Genomic DNA, 17,106 nt, shown 5'->3' on the forward strand with positions numbered 1-17,106 from the left:
ATAAATATAAGAAAATACTTTTAAATTCACGTAAACAGTAAATTTCAAGAAAACAGTAAAAAGTTTAACAAAGTACATCAAGCCCCCCTTTTTTTTTTTTCACTACACAAATACGAAATACAAAATAAACAACAATCACTGGTTAATAAACAGTAATCTGAGAAAAAAATGCTTTTGTGAAACACTTATATGCAAAATAAAATTGTATCCGAATAATCGATTCTAAAAATAATCGATAGCACTAGTTACTAGCACTAGTTAAAAGTGAAGCCAATAAAAGGTATTGGCCATTCTTATGAAGCGATTTTCTTGTATCATCTCGACATCTCGTCGCTGTCCGATTCAGTGTGAAACATTTGATTCCAACTTCCCTGATGGGGGGGGAGTCGTCTTCTTCTCTTCATCTATTTTCATTCCGTCACTCAGCGGACAAACCGATTGTTGGGAGGAGGCGGAGGGAGCGCGCCGATACACGAGGACAAAGCAGGCATCAGTCTCGCCCGCGCCAGTCTCATCCGCCGCGTCGCCACTTAATGACTTAATGAACACTTGTGCGGCAGATTAGCCCTTGACAGCCCATCATACGCGCCGCCCCGTTAGCCTTCCCGCCCGTCCGCTGCGTATTGTCTGAGCTAACCTGCTACCACTCTGCTTGGCAGCCGGCGCCAGCTGCCACTTGTTCTGAAAGTGATTAGCAACGGAAAATGCCATTGAGCGGGGAGGTGGTGGGACAAGGGCGTGAATAATAATTCTGAACATCAAAGTTGGAAACGGTCTGGATAAATAGAGAGCAGAGCAGCTCAAAACGCCCTCATTTTTTTTCTGAGAGCCAATACTGCGTTTTTTTGTTTAATATCACACGTACACCACAACTCTTCTTCTTTTTGTTATGTTGGTAAACGTCTCTCCAACAATGTACGTGGTACCTTGACAACAATTTGATATCCATTCAGATCAAATGTATAATTTGCAATAATTTGTCAGAGATTCCAAATGCCATCATAAAAAAATAGTTTGAAGTAATTAGGGATGTCAAAATTAGTGCGTTCATTTTGAGGTAATTTAAAGTTCCTTTAATGCCACTCGTTTTTTTAGCAAGCGGTTAATGACTTACTTGGAAAGCCTGTTAGAACATCTGAACTTTTTTTTGTGGTTAGTCAGAGGCACTTAAAAATGGTGGCAGTGTCTGCTACATCAAATTGAAAATGAGCTTGAATGTGATTAGTTAATTTTTCACACTTAACTCAATTGCAAAAAGGCTCTTTTGCCCAGTGTTTTCAACAGGTTTGTGAAAATGATGAATCTTAGCTATATTCTAATGCGAATTGCTGCAAAATGGAAACAGATAGAAATAAGATGCAAAATCAGTCACAATCCAGTAAAACCGCCGGGAGCGAAGGGGGTTGCTTCAGTCAAAATGGCTGCCAGTGAATAAGTTAAGTGCCTTAATTGTTAGTTTTTGCTTCCCCTCACAAAAAGATTTCCTTTTTTTTAATCTAATAAGTTCTATAGGTTATAGGTCACATTACTGGTGGAACAAATTTGGAAATCTTGCTCTTATTTTTCTTGATATCACAAAAGCCTGGCAGTAGAACAACAAGGGTGTGTAGACTTTTCATATCCTTTGTACAAACTATTTTGGGAATTGACCACAAAACTATGTAGAGCCCATTTTGGGTGACGTCCCAACATTGTTAGAATTCTGACAAAAAAACAGTTTGATGGCCGCCAAAGTTTGCATCCCCCGCACTGCGCCAGGCTTCCTATTGGCATAACTAAATGCCCTTCTTGCGCACGCATAACAGCAGGCTAGTGGTGTCATGATCAGCGTCTCATTTGTGTTCTCCAGACACCCGCCCGTCCTCCCCCGTACGAGGACAGTGGCTTGATAACAGGCCTGCCCGTCTTCGTCACACAAAAGAGGGCAGCAGAGGAAAAATGAGGCACAATTAGCTTCCTTGTCTAATCCTTCAGGTTTCCACCAGCAAAGCCCTGGTTATATATATATATTTTTTTTCCAGGGCTTAATTGGCTGGAAAGTGGCTGACATGCAAAGCTGGGGACATTAACAGGGCTGCGCTCAAGTAAATGGCAATGCAAAGTGACGTTTAAATTGTAACGGGGGGGGGAAATTATCCATCTTTTGACATCCTTAGCTCCTTTTTTTTTTTTTTTTTTTTTTGAGGGAAGGGAGTGTAGTAATTGAAATGCCAGGCCAAGTGATGGGTCCTTTTTAGATGTCTCGTTTAGAAGTGAAGTATGATAGTAGGTCGAGAATGTATGAAAGGAGTGTATATATTTAAAAAAAAATAATAGTGGATACTGTATTGTTTGATCACTTGAGTACCGCTGCTAAATATAGTTTTCCTCGTCCATCTTTCCATCAGAAATTCACTCGGCATTTCCTCTCCTGCGTCACAGAAGGTGAATTCAAGGCCATACCCGTTTGCTCTCTGATCTTTACTGGATTTATTTAGGAAAACACCCACCCACCCAAAAAAAAAAAAAGAACCTTCATCATTGTAACATTTGACTTTCCTCCTCACTCACCGTCCAAGCCCTTTCTGCTTTGACCTCTGTGTGATTGACATGGTAATTACCCAATCAACAGATTGACAGCAGCGCTGTCACAACAGCGCCGATTGAAGTGAAGTGGTCTCAGGTGCGCCCCGCCCATGTTCTCTTCCTCAGCTTCGCCGTCTCGCCGTTTCTTGCTATCAATCCATCCATCAGCCGCACACGCCCCCGCCCTCCATGAAATTTACTGGCTGTAGGTTTGCGTGTCAGGGCCATGCAGTTTGTAAGGAAATGAACCGTGTTCAATTTTTGAAAAACTAGCCAGAACGTTTGGGAAATCGTGCCACCTATGCACAAAATTGAATGAACATTAACTTAAGATTTCAGCTCATTCGAACCTAAAGTAGAGGTGGGAGAACTTTGGTGCCACGTTTGATTTTTAAAATGGAAAGATGGGCTAAGTGAGAATGTGGATGCTAAATGTTTTTTAATAATAATAATAATGTAAATTAATAAATATTAATACGAATAAAATATTAATAAAAATGAATAATAATAAAATTACATTTAAAATTTGATACTAAAATGTCAAAAAAAGTTTAATGTGTAAAACAAATGTTTTACTATTTTTTTTATATTTGGGGTGCCAAAATGTATGCGTTAATTTTGGGCTAATTTAAGGTTCCTTTAACAGCACTCATTTTTTTAATACACGATTAATGACCGCCCCTGACTTGGAAAGCTTGTACTGGGGGAATTCCAGTCGCAGCAGACACGTCAACGGCAAAATTTTGCAGTAATAAATGTCATAACAGTGCATAGATTTGTGGAGAATGGGTTCAAGTTGTATTTTATATTTAAAAAAATGTGCAGAATTTCTCAAGTTACATCATGTCAAAGATTAGATAGCTCTTAATATGAAAAGAAAAATGCACGGAGCTCTCACCAAATGCAATTATGACATCTAGTGGCAGAAAAATGACCAACACAAATCAATGTCACACTTGTTTTTTACAGTACAGTGCATTTTTTAAATTTTAACTAAATTTTATGAATTATTATGAAATTACTGTATCAATGACTAAAAGATGCAGCCATATTTCTATTAGTTTAAATTTTTTCTACTTTTATGTTAACTATAATATGAAAACTTAGGTCATGTGATTAATTATAATTAAAAAATGTAATCGGCTGACACCCATAATTATTAATAATCATATAAAAACGATTAAAAAAATTACATTTACTGTATAAAGCAAATGTTTTACATAGAAAAGAAAAAAGTACAACGAAGCAATGAAATTAGCAAAATAAGGCTTAATTCAAATTTTGCTTGCAGTTTCTGAATCTGAATTCAATCTCCATCAGGTTGCTGTTGGAATTTATGTTTTATATTCAACCCAAAAGTGATCGGCAGCAGGAAGTCAAATGAGAGCTGAGGAAACGCGCTGCCTGGCACGGACAAAAGGAAGTGAAAGATACGTGGAGAGAAGTTAGAGATGAGCACGGGGGCGAAAGACCGGCCCTTTTGTCAAGCGCCAATGAAAGCCTGTCCACAGAGACATTAGCCCCCTGCTCACCGGGTTGGGGGGGGGGGGGGGGGGCGAGAGTGCACAATTGTGTGAGAATGATGTATTGGGGCCAAAAGGCCTCATCACCTGTAGTTGTGCTGTCACGCATTCAACGGCCTGCATTGTTGCGGCGGCTCATTGTACTTGAATACGAGGGCTCGGGGTTAACGCTCGGTATTTTCTCCCCTTACAATCCTAACTGATTGCACATCTCATTCGCTCACTCGCTCACTTTTCCTTTGTGTGTGTGTGTGTGCGTGTGCGTGTTTTGGATGGCGTGCCGACAGTAATGACCTCCCCGGAGCTCTGGACGCATTGCTGGAATGTCAGAAGCGCTACGGCCACCTGCCACGCCTCCACGACATCATTGTCGGCCTGGTGGAGATGGAAGACACGGAGCTCCTGCAGAGAGGTCTCAACGCAACATTTTTGGAGCCTTTTGTCATAGCTAATGGCGTTTACGTACAGAACAGAGTTACATAAATAATAGGGATAGACCGATTGGCGGCCAGGCCGATGTTTGGCATTTTGACGAATATCGTATCGGCCTTTTTTTTTTTTTTTTATTGGATGGCTGATAATAAATCCATTTAAAACTGTGTTGACCTCAGCAAATGATTTAGATTTTTAGTTAACATCTTTAGTTGGCATCTTTTGTTTTTGTTTGAAAGTAAAATAAAAATACCGGAAAGTTTAACATTTTAGTTATTTTGAAATTATAGAAAACATTTATTTATAGTACAAAATTATATGGAGCTATGATATTTGTTAAATTTTTCATTTAGTTTTTAGGACATACTTATGATCCTCGGAGCTCCCTGAAGTTTTTCTTATAATTTTAAAACATACTGGTATATGATGATGATAAAGATTAAGCATCAACCGAATATAGTACAGTATATGGTTGGGTTTGCATTGGGTTATTCTGGGTTTTTTATTTATTTTTTGTCATCCTGTCTAGCTGTGGATGAAAAGGTCAACTTCAATGTGCCAGAGGGGGCAAGTGGTTCTGAAGTGCATCTCTTCATTCGCACCCTAGCCCCCATCTCACCCAAAAAGCCCTCTTACCTGCTCTTGTGTCCGCCGTAAGCTCACCAAGGGGCGACTGACCCAACCAGACAGCCACGTTGTGTTGTAAAAACATAAATGCCATGAAAAACAGCAAACGTGTTGAAAAAAAAAAAAAAGAAGCATAATGTGGCTTTTCAAATGTTCTTGACTCGCATGGCCTTTTCCGGAGTTGCAGGTTTAGCTGTTAATGTAGCGGAAGTCCAGCCAAGCACTGCAACCCCTGAACTGTTTGGACTTTTTGTCTGACTTTCCCCCTCCCAAGTTTCCATTCAGTGTTTTTTTTTGAGTCGTCCAAAACTATCAAATGATGCTCCGGAGTTTTATTTTCTATCTCTGCTGAAATACGCTGTCAGCTGCAGGACAAGCGATAGTGTGTAAAAAGCCGAGCAGAGACCGCCATAGTTGTTTATCCAGGAGGGTTTTATTTAGGCTTTCATTCAGTTGGTTGTTGGAGAGCGCACTTGATGCCGGTGGCTTCTGTCTGTGTGCCAAATAGTAGAAACAAAATGAAAGGATATAAGTATTCTTTTTTTTTTTTTTTGGTCATCCTCCTGCAGGCATGGACATGCTGAGCCAAGTGTGCGGAGAGATGCACATGCTTTACGCCCTGTTCTTCGCATTCTTGCAGACGGGCCGTTACCATGAGGCTCGCAAGATCATTGAGGTAATCAAGTATGAAATACTGCAACTGAACAAAAGCACTGGGTAGGATTGGGAATTGATTCGATTGATTGATTCAATAAAAAAAAATTATAATTAGGATTCGATTTGATTCACTTCGCTTCAATACTATATTAATTGTGGAACATCAATTCTTTTTAACTCCCATTTTCACTGACGCAACCCCCTTCGCTCCCGGCCGTTTTACTGGATTTTGACTGATTTTGCAAGGCCAACAGAATATTGTTATATTGCTATAAAAACATGCACCACGTACCAAAATCAACTCTTCTTCCATCAGAATTTTTTTTTATTTGCATCTGTTTCCGTTTAGTTGCAATTAGCATTAGAATAGCTAAGTTTCATCATTATTCATTATTCTCAAACCTGTTGAAAACACTGGGGAAAAAGAGCTTGTTGCAACATGGCCCTGACTGATCTCTTATACTCTGCTGCCACCCACTGGCCGTTTTTTGTAATAACTACCATTGCTTTAAGCGACATCTTCATGTCAGATGCTGTATCAAAGTATGATTTAGCATTAAAAAAAACAAATCAAAATAAAAACACATAAAACGTATAATTACGTTTTTGGGAGTGAAGGGCAAATTATTAAAAACGTATTTAAGTTTTTGGGTTTGAATGAGTTAAGAATTAAGATCATGATAAAAACTGCTCAAACATTAAATTTTTAATTAAATTTTGCGGATGCGGTAACTTATAATGATTTAGTTTATTAATGACAGTGTATAATCACCTAAGTGTTACACAAACATTGACATCAGCAAGGATGAGAGGAAAATATGTTCATAATCCTATTTTAAATAATTGTAAATATATATTTAAATGATTATGAATTGTCTTATAGTGCAATAAGTCGTCAAGTATTGTTTATGCTAGCTTTAATGTATTTTCTGTTTTGAGCTTCTTTTTTCTTTTGTCTTTTTTTTTTTTTTTTTTTTGAAGGACTTGCTATGACCTAAATATACACGATGAAGTATTCATGTTACACACGCATTTATACAACATCGTTCTGTCATAAAGCGCGTAGATTAGTGTGAAAGAGAGTGAGGCAAGGCGGTCCGATAAGAAGCGACTGACACGGATGAACTGCGTGCTCACAAGCTGGGTATCAGCACAGGGAGATTGACGAATAAACAGATCAGGATATGAGACATCAGAGGGAACAAGGCCATTATGTTGTCTCAACAGATTGAAGAATGTCCCCGTCCGGCCCTCTTGTGTGCACTAAAAGAGGGATTGGGGCCTTTTGAGGATTTCCCGACCCTCTGAAGCGCTATCGACGTGTTATTGTGTCTTTACGGCCCTTATCCTACTTATACCAGCGTCAGCTAAATGCCAACAGTGTGTGTATGTGTGTGTGTGTGTGTGTACGAGTGGAAAAGCCTTATTACAGATTGTAGACCAACACACACTGTCAAGGATGTTGGTGACAGACATGAGTTTGAACTGTCAGAGGTGTCTCACCGCGCGCACACACACGCGCCATATGTCAGGCTGAAGGTTCATCACAGTCCCTCAGAGGGTAGTGAAACATACAACACCGTAAATAATACAGTGACAAGAGTCATTGAAGGCATCTTGACAATGTACTGTATATTAAAACATTCATTGTTTCGAGTTATTCTGAATGTTCTCATTGTCGTTAAATAAGTCATTGCTTGCTAAGTAACAAAGTCTATTATTACATTACATACACAATAACTTCATTATTTGAAGTTAGTTAGTAAATGGTTTAGTGCCAATTTATCCTCGGTTTAGTGGTAAGACCATCTTCCCCACGGTCAAGAGGTTCTGGGTTCGAATCTCCACTCAACTCAACTCTTGTAAGCTTCTGCTCCCCCACGATCCTAACAAGAACATGAGCTATCGAAAATGGATGGATTTTAGGGCTGTGCAATTAAGCGAAATTCAATTATAATTTAAATTATTGCACTTCACAATTACAAATTGGCATCTTCGTAAACAAAAATTTTATAATTTTCATTCTAATGAGTTGTTTAAATGTATATATTTGCAAAAAAAATTATTTTAAAATAATTAATTTAATAAATCGTTTGGTGCAAAAGAAACTTGCATAATTGTAGTGTTTCAAATAAATGTATTTGTCTTAATGTTTTTTTAACGTTAAAACATATTCTTGTTTTGCACCAAAAACTTTTTTTTGTCCTAATCAGGATTTCACTTATTACCAAATTAATCGTGATTAATGTTTTCTCCGTAATAGAGCAGCCCTAGGATTGATTATGTTTCTAGAAAAAATAAACAAACATGCCAAATTGTTGGATGATGATATACTCCACAGTCTCCACTTACATGCAGATACTTTTTTTTTTCTCCCTTCAAACAAAAAATCCTTAACACATACAGAAGAAAAACTATGACAGCGGATTAGGGCCACGTATAAATATATATGTGTATGTATATATATATATATATATATATATATTTTAGAGGGTTAGGGTAAAATTTTCCACTATATAAAGTCGCAAATTTGCGAAAAAGAACTCGTAAATTTGCGACTTTATAAAGTGGCAAATTTGCGAGGAAAAAACTCTCAGAACTTACGAGAATTACACGTCGTGTAGCTGTAGTCTAATGTGAGGATTTGTTGGTGGTTAATAGGACACGGTTTCTGAAATGAAAAGGCAGGATGGAGACGGATTCATTCTTAATTTAAATTTTACTCGTCATCCACGGCAGCTAGCATAGCAACAACACTTCCTGATCTCCAATCAGCTGACTAAGCACTAACCAATCAGAAGATAGCATACTTTAGGAAAATTTAAGAGAATGACGGAGAGCAGCAGATTCGACACATCAACTCAGATACTTGAACAAAAAATTACCAAAATGTATGAATGTGTAAATAATAATTCTGGAAACATAAATGTACGAGCAAATATTTATTTTAACAAATGAACTTAAATGCTTGTACTTAAATGCGTGATCTCATTTAAAGTGAGACGTCTTTGTCTCTGCCCGTACCCAACGCATCAAAGTGCGAATGCTTAACATACATGATATGGTTAAAGCCATTTCTTTCTCCTTATTTGAAAACCCGACCGAGTAATACTCTGTGTATTTCTCGTAAGTTTTGAGTTTTTATCTCGCAAATCTGCCACTTTATAAAGTTCCCCCACCCTCTAAAAAAATATCTATTTATACACGGCCATAATACACCGTCGTAAAAAACTGAAGATGGATGACATTCATTGATTATTTTTCGTCTTTTTTCATTTGTATTAGATCAACCCATCAATACGTTAATTGTCTGCTACCCACTCGCAATAAGGTTTCAAAATCTCTCGTCAAGCAAACGCACCTCTCCGCAGTCATCTATCATATCTTTAATACTTGAGGCGATAATGGATAGTTGTGTTACAGTCATTAAAACAAAAAAAAGAAGGTACAAAAAAACCGTGCATAGAAGCACACGTAAGCGCCAACATCCATGGAGAGCGTGTCAAGTGGCGGTCCCGGTGAGTGGTGGCTCTCTTTAGGCTGTGTTTGGTATAATTGGCAGCTGATTAATCACAGCTAATTAAATGTAATGATAGAGAAAGGTGGCCAATTTTGTGCTAAATGGTCATGGTTAGGTAGGGGATTGTCATAGGGACTATTATTGGGGCCTGAGTATTTTGTGCGTGCGAGATCAGGGTTAGGTAGCGTTGCTAAAGAGTGGTTAGTCATTATGTGTTTTTACGTTGGGGGGAGGAGTCTGGCCTTGCTCGTGCGCCTGTGTGGGGTTTAAGTGGTCAAGGTGATTAAAGGAGTTAAAACATTACGGTACGAAGTGAGATGGAGAACTGCTGTTAAAAAAAAAAAAAAAAAAAAGTTCACAATTTTAACCATATATGTACGGTATGCATGTTTTTTTTTAATCCTCTATGTGGACTAAAACAAGAACAGAGTAAAAAAAAAAAAAGCCTTTTCAAAATTAATTACAGATTAAGGCTGAGGGATTCCAAACGAGGTGTGTGTGTTTTTGTGTGTGTGTGTGTACATGGAGACTCACAAACAAAATAAAAAGGAATTGAAAGGGAGGAAAAGATGGGAACACTTGCACTGGGCTTTGGTCTCTAAGAAGATTAGACAGACTGAACGAGAGAGTGAGTGCGACACATTTTAATTTGTCCCTTTGGCTGCTCGGGTAAGCACATAATGCCTCTGCCTGGGATAGATGGTTGGGTGGGTGAGTGGGGGGGGGGGGGGTAAAGGAGGAGAAGGAGCAGGGGAGATTTGCAGGAAGCGGCTGGGATTGCCAGAGATTGGGAGAGGAAACAGCACTGAGGGATGAAGCCAGCCAGTCTTTTCTTGACGCTGTTCCCATCAAAAAGGGCCAGCGGGGATTGAGCAACTGCTCATCTCCTCCCTCCCTCATTCAGATTAACTTTCTGGCTCATTCTTTTTCTCCCTGTTTTTTTTCTTATACCCCCGCTGCTCTCAGATTACCACAGAGAGTGGGAGATCTCTCAATCTTAGTCTTATTCAGATTGTATCCAGGCCCTAAGAGACAGATGAAATCCTGATCGCTGTTCTTTGGTAATAATCACCTTGTCACTCCACGTATCAGACTAAATCTGAGCTACACAAGCCCCGAAATCAATCTATGTCAACCCGTATTTGACAGCCTTGTTGGACCATTTCAGTATCTTTTTAGCCTGTGTGGGCTGTTCCGCCCCCCAAAAACAGAGGGCTGTGTTTGAAATATTATTTCACGGCCACATTTTAAACCCGTCTCTTGTGGCTCCCTTCGAGAAAGGAAAACAATTAAAGATTACTTGAGCCGTTCAAGTCTTTATTAGCTAGCGCTTTGTGGTATTTAAAAGTAGACTATAAAGGAATTGCTCAGGAAATATTGTGAGATTTGCTTCTAACTCAGTCTTACATTTTTTTATTTTCTTTTTTGATTGATATGAAGTTGTATAAAGCAAATGGCAGCAGGAATAATATTACAGTTAATCACCGACATTTGGCTCAAGAAAGCAGATTTCAATTAAACCATTATTTGACTCTCTTGTTGTTAACATAAAAGTGCACCACCAACCGTGTCATAAAGTGGAGTAAAATCCTTTCGCGCGACGTCTTAGATGGTTATATGGTTTAAAAGCTATTTTGCGCAGTTAACTCATCCAAACCCAAAAACATATTTATACTTTTTTTTTTATGTACTATATTTATGCTAGAGCATACAGAAGGCTTTAGTACAGCTTCTGACATGAAGAGGTCGCTTAAAGCAATGGCAGTTATTACAAAAAAACGGCCAGCAGGTGGCAGCAGAGTATAAGAGATCAGCCAGGGCCATGTTGCAACAAGCTCTTTTTCCCCAGTGTTTTTAGCAGCAATGTAAATATTGTTGAAAACGTAGCTATATTCTAATGCTAATTGCTGCAAAACGAAAACCGATACAAATGTACTTTTTTTGTCTGATGAAAGAAGAGACTCTAATCTTTCGTTTGGTAGGTTCTTATCGCGTTTTTATAGCAATAGAACAGAATGTTCTGTGGACCTCGCAAAATCTGTCAAAATCCAGTGAAACAGCCGGGGGCGAAGTGGGTTGCTTCAGTGAAAATGGCTGGGAGGGAATGAATTAATTATGAACCTGCTGAACACCCCAATAATATTTCGACAATACAAGTTCTTCATGGAGGATTTTCATCTGTTTGTCCCTCCCCTCATAGACTCCTGGAATGAGGGCAAGGCCAGGGCGTCTGCAGTGGTATGCTGAGAAATGCGTTAGCAACCAACAGGTAGCACAATCATCAACACAACGAATCGTGGATTACATCGAAAATGAGGCTGAAAGACGAAACCTTTCTGCCCACAGATGGAGCCCTTGGAGCAGATGGTGGACATGACCGCCAAGTTATTTGAGTGTGACCGTGACGAGATGTACAGTTACCTCCTCCGTCTCTGCAGTAAGTCCGTTTGCCGTTGTTTGTGTTTGGGACCAAAAACGGCGCCGTGGTGTGATTGCAGCAGTGCTGATTGGACCATTAAAGTTGATTGCTACCCTATAACAAGTTCTTATGTTGCTTACATGACAAGACACAGATGAGTCAGTTGATCAGAATTAGTGCCTTGATTGCCCTCTTGTCAGCAAGATGATCACTTCCCCATCTCCAAAATGATTTCTCTCATTCGCACCCCTCCACCAGAGGAGACCAACGACTGGGAGAAGGCCAACGCCGTGTGGCTCAAGATCCAGGAGGAGAGCGTCATTCCCCGGGAGGGGACGCTGCGCTTGCTGGCCGATATCTTCAAAAGTAACGGCAAGGATGTGCCCTTTGATGTGCCCAAGGTAAAATCCCCCGATGGATGATGTAGCCTGCGCGTCACGCTAACTCTAATCAGGAGATTATTCAGAAGGATAATAGCCAGAAGGCTCCTAGTGGGGAAAGGAGGCGATGGAGCAGAGAAATCTTGAGATTCCCAGGAGCACTGGAAGAATTTAAACACGCCTGAGGTCCAATGTGGCGCATAACCGGCAAGTTCAACACCCATTGCAAAGAGAAAACGACAGCTAGTTTGATTAAATTCAACCAAAACAGTTAAGAATCTCTAATATGAAATCTCTGTTACATTTTTGTTGTTGTTGTTTTGAGCATTATTTGTGAGCAGACATTTATAGACTTGAATCGGTACAAAAAAATGTGGTCCGTGTTGTTGCCATTAAAGTTGACATGTTTTACATGGAAATTACTTTGCTCTTTTGTAGTGACTGCAGGAATGGCACAGAGTGGAGCGCAGACCTCCACCAAGGCCAAACCACGCCTAACTAATTCTAGAATAAGCCTTGCTGCAAATAGAATCAGGGGTCCACTATATTGAAAAATCATGGTTGGTCACTGCCACCACTTGTCCCCTGATGCAAGTAGACTGCAACATTGAAAAGTTTTCAGTGATTCCATTCCGATCACAGGCGAATTGCAAGTAATTATCGCCCTTTTAAATATCCAACCGTCAAGTTGAATAATTAGCGGCCAGCTAACTGGATCACTTAAAGAGCATGTTGACCTCACAACCTCTTGTATGTATCAAGAGACCCTCTTTAAATGGTGGTGGGTGGGGGAGAAACCCTCTTATCAACTGCTCTGCGTGTCCCCGCCACGCTCCACTTTTTTTCTTTTCTTTTTTAAGCCTCTGTTCATTACATGAATCGGAGCAAACAGGATTTCAGTGTGGTCAATCAGAAAGTCTGGCTGGCGAAAGGAATTACAGCTGGATGTGTACGCAAATCTCTTAATGCCCGACTAATTAAGCCAGCAGCGAAATGCCACCATATGGCTCGCTTGCTCTTGTATGTGCATGAAAGCGGTCTTAAAAAAAAGACAACATTAAGACGATTTAGGACAAGAAACCTAGCCAGTTTCGATTTGCCGAATATTTCTTCCCCTCCTTCTCACCGCCCCAAGCTTTTTGACGAGAAAAGGAAGTGATCGCTTTTTGCCCCGAGCGATGAACTAGGTGACCCCAGGGGGCGCTCCAGTCGACGTCCCCGCTCCCTGCACTCTTAACATGTACGCTTCTCTTTGCCCCCCCACGGGTGCCAGGCCTAATTTGCCCCCAGCCAATACAGCTTAACCCCCTCCCCCCTGGCTGCTACACGGGTGAGCGAGCATCAGGGACCCTGGCCTGGCCGCCCCGCGTCACGCACACACTCTGAATATGTGCAGCGACTCGAGTGTTTTGATGGAAACATCAGCCTGGGTTTGATCTCCTGTGTGTGTGTGTGTGTGTGTCTCTTGACAGATTTGGTACGAGCAAGCTGCCAACACACAGGAGGTCACACCCGAAACACACCCCAGAGCTGTGGAAAGTGGCTTGGCGTATGAATACGAACTTCTGAGACTCTGCAAGAAGAAAAAAGCCAACGGTAAGAAGCTTGGAGGTCGAGGTTGCACCTCATTAATTAAGCCTGGAAGTTACTTTGATCTGAAAGAAGAAGGCTTCCGTTTCGTGCCAAATTATTGCGTTTGGATTAAGGATAATGGAAAAAAATAAATACTACTAATAATAATAATAATGATTACAATTGCATAGGACAAGGAACCATTTTTGGTCAACTAAATAGGTATGTGTACTGTATATTTAGAGCCACAAGAAACAAATTTAACTTCAGAGGAACTGTTATTGAAGGCCTCAAAACTTTGAGCCCACAAATTCTCATAATCAGATGTAAATAAATAAATTAGAATGTAGTAGAAAAGTTCATTTCAGTACAGTTGAAAGAAAATTTTGAATAAATTCAATGAAATCATACGATTATACTTTTCAGAAGGACAATTCCTTCATAATTTCCATATTATAAAGCATTTAAATTTTTTCTTTAATATTCAATCAACAAAATTATGCATAATGAGAATTGAAAAAATGGTTCACTCTGTAAGACTGAATGTATATGAGTTTCACTTTTTGAGTTGAACTTTTGAAATAAATGAAGTTTTCCATGATAGTCTAATTTATTAAGATGTGTCTGTATGTTTTCATTAGTGTGCATGTTCCTCTGAGGAATTCATAAAAACAAAGACAGGTAGTCCTCAAGTCACGAACACAATGGGTTCCGAGAGGTTGTTTGTAAGTCAAATATGTTTGTAAATCGAATCACATTCAATTTTGTTTCAAAATGTAATTTGATCAAATTATAAAAAATAAAAAAAATGAAATAAAAATATGTGCATGAAGAGAGAGTGCGTGCGTCGTAACTCCCGTACCGTTCATCGCCGGACAGTTGAAATGCGCAAATGGCGCGGTGCTGCTCGGGGGGGTTGTGGCAGAGAGGGGAACTACAGTACAATACTGTACCATAATGCGCACTTAATTAACTTGCACGCAAAATACTACTTTCTGTCAGCCTTTGTTTGTATCTGCAAATGTTCTTAAGTCGGACGTTCGTAACTCGAGGGCTCTTGCACTCTTGTTCTCCCTGTCAGAGGCCTACCAGATGCTGAGGCAAGTGTCCGAACAGGGTGTGGCCCCCGTCACGTACAACCACGTGATCTGCACCCAGCTGTCCAGTGGAGCTTTGCAGGAGGCCATGGAGGTCAAACGCATGTAAGTCGCCTCGCCGTCAAGTGTATCGTATAAGTGTCCACGGGCAATTTTCTGTGTTTATGAGTCAAAAACTACCCACCAAGCGTTTAGAACAGTCGTCGTTTGTTTGTTTTTGCGATACTAGAATAAAGTGTAATTGCACATCTACTGCGATAGGTGGCAGTGGCGCTCTCATTGTCAAGAGTGTGGGAGGTAGTATTAGCTCCTCTGCAGAGGTGTAATTAAAACAATTTTATAGACAAATAATACAATTTACAGTTGCAGCGGAGAGTTTGGGAGGGGTGGGCTGTAACAAAGACAAATTAAAAAGCATTGGTAAATAATCACGTCAAATGATTCACTTGCTTTTCATTGATGTCGCCAAGGATGTTTTATGTTTTCCATGCAATTTTTCCCAAGATGTGGGACACGAGCCAACAAAAAGAATCCATTAAATGTTGGTGCATATCCAAAGAGACTGTCCCTAAGAATAGTACATGAATCTTAATGAGAAAATGCAGGCAAGGCCAAATAATGCATCCCGCGCTATCGTAGTTTTCAGCAGATGCACACGCATAGCTGATATGATAAACAAAAGCACGATAACAACCGTGCGCTTCCACACACTCATGCCACCTGGATATGGTTTATGGGTGGAAATAAAACATCTATGCTTTTCCAGTTAAGTAGGTAATATATATATATATATATATAAAATATCATTTATCTCATAATGTATCTTGTTACCTGAGTGGGCATTAGAGAGCTGCCAATCTCCAGTTGTTGTTGTTTTTTCTCGGTGTCCTTCAGAGGAACATAAGCAAACCACACTTACTGTGGAACGCTATAACTAATTTGTTTTGTACGGGCACAAAAAAAAATACATCTCCGTCTGTGTTTTGATCAGCCTACATGAGTCTCCCCCCTCTCATGTTACGAGAAATAATCGCAGCGCTTTAAGACTTGCGCAATACGAGCGATAACCCGTCTCCGTTCTTGTTTGAACTAGTTGACGGCCTCCCCTTGCACCGCGTGATAGCTCGGTTGTATTATTATTATTTTTTGATCTGCACTCGCGCTGAGGAGTGGAATGAGCTGAGAGGAGAGTCGGGCTGGGGAAGATGATAATGGCGAGAAATAGGGCGATAAAAAGAGCTAAGTGGGGGGAAAAAAGAAAAAGGCGAGGGCATCTAGATTTAATCGCAAAGGAGGTTAATGAAGACGCTATAGGCATTAATTCTTTGTGCGTTTGTTTTGAGGGAATCTGGACAGAATTGAGTAGCGAACGGGGGGGGCGCTTATGGCCAGATTAAGGGATTGAGGGTGTGATGATGAGGAAAGGATGGATTCATTGGCTGAGGTGCAAATATGCCTGGAAGGTGAAAGTGTGTGTGTGTGCGTGCGCGTGCGTGAGAGAGAGCCTCTTGAGGTTCCCCCTCACCTGATAAGAGTAATTCAGACCCCGCCACACCGACCCTGTTCCCGCTGTGACCCTGTCGCAAGCGGCCCCCGGATGCCTGCTTGGCCCCCGGTGTCGCCGTGGTGATAAGGACTGCCTCGCCTGGTGCTCAATTGAGAGCACGGATTAATCTGCTTGCAGGGATCTCATAATAAGTACAAAGAAGTCTGATTGAGGTTTTGGCAGCAAAAAAAAAAATGAGGACGGCGCACCAGTCTATGGGACGAGGAGCCCATTTTGGAGAACATTTATCTGCAAAATGACACCCCAGCCAGATATGCTACACAACGTGTACTGTGACTCACGCAGAGCAAAAACATCTCATTCACTGTGGCCTCATTCAAGCCATTCATGTCTGTATTATTGTCAGGGTTGCGTAAGAATCTCAGACATCACGGAGCTTGTGTTGTCTCTACTTTGTCCACAGGATTATTTTTTCCCCCCCAAAAGTCATGTCTTCTAATGTTGCAAAGTTCAAATACACCACAGAGATATTAACCGGCTCGCCCCAGCTTAGAAAAGAAAAAAAATTGCTTTCAGTGCCAACAAATCCCTGTTCCTCACTCGTGTTGAAAGCCAACATGCATCTTGGTTCGGCTCCCCACCGTACACTTTAAACCGATATAAATCGCCATCTGGAGTGCAATTGTCAGTTATTTATTAGAATGCTATGTTCTTGCCAGTGCCTCGTGTCGATGGTGATTTTTTTTATTGTTATTATAAAAGCATGTATCATTCCTGCTGATATCGTATCGGACAGTACTTTAAGGG

General features: G+C 40.4%; 1 protein-coding gene across 1 annotated transcript in view; it reads left to right on the forward strand.

The window, feature by feature from the left end:
* The window catches only part of lrpprc (leucine-rich pentatricopeptide repeat containing), a 59,745-nt gene that overhangs the window by 31,327 nt on the left and 11,312 nt on the right, over positions 1–17,106 (forward strand). Inside the window, exons 24-30 of the mRNA XM_086093413.1 lie at positions 4,376–4,500; positions 5,717–5,823; positions 11,525–11,593; positions 11,671–11,761; positions 12,002–12,144; positions 13,596–13,719; positions 14,777–14,897. Of these exons, the coding sequence (XP_085949539.1) occupies positions 4,376–4,500; positions 5,717–5,823; positions 11,525–11,593; positions 11,671–11,761; positions 12,002–12,144; positions 13,596–13,719; positions 14,777–14,897 (780 nt within the window). The remainder of the gene's footprint in view (positions 1–4,375; positions 4,501–5,716; positions 5,824–11,524; positions 11,594–11,670; positions 11,762–12,001; positions 12,145–13,595; positions 13,720–14,776; positions 14,898–17,106) is intronic.

The sequence above is a fragment of the Leptonotus elevatus genome, chromosome 13, assembly GCF_054856555.1.
Source record: "Leptonotus elevatus isolate MCC_2025b chromosome 13, RoL_Lele_1.0, whole genome shotgun sequence".
NCBI classification, from domain to species: Eukaryota; Metazoa; Chordata; class Actinopteri; order Syngnathiformes; family Syngnathidae; genus Leptonotus; species Leptonotus elevatus.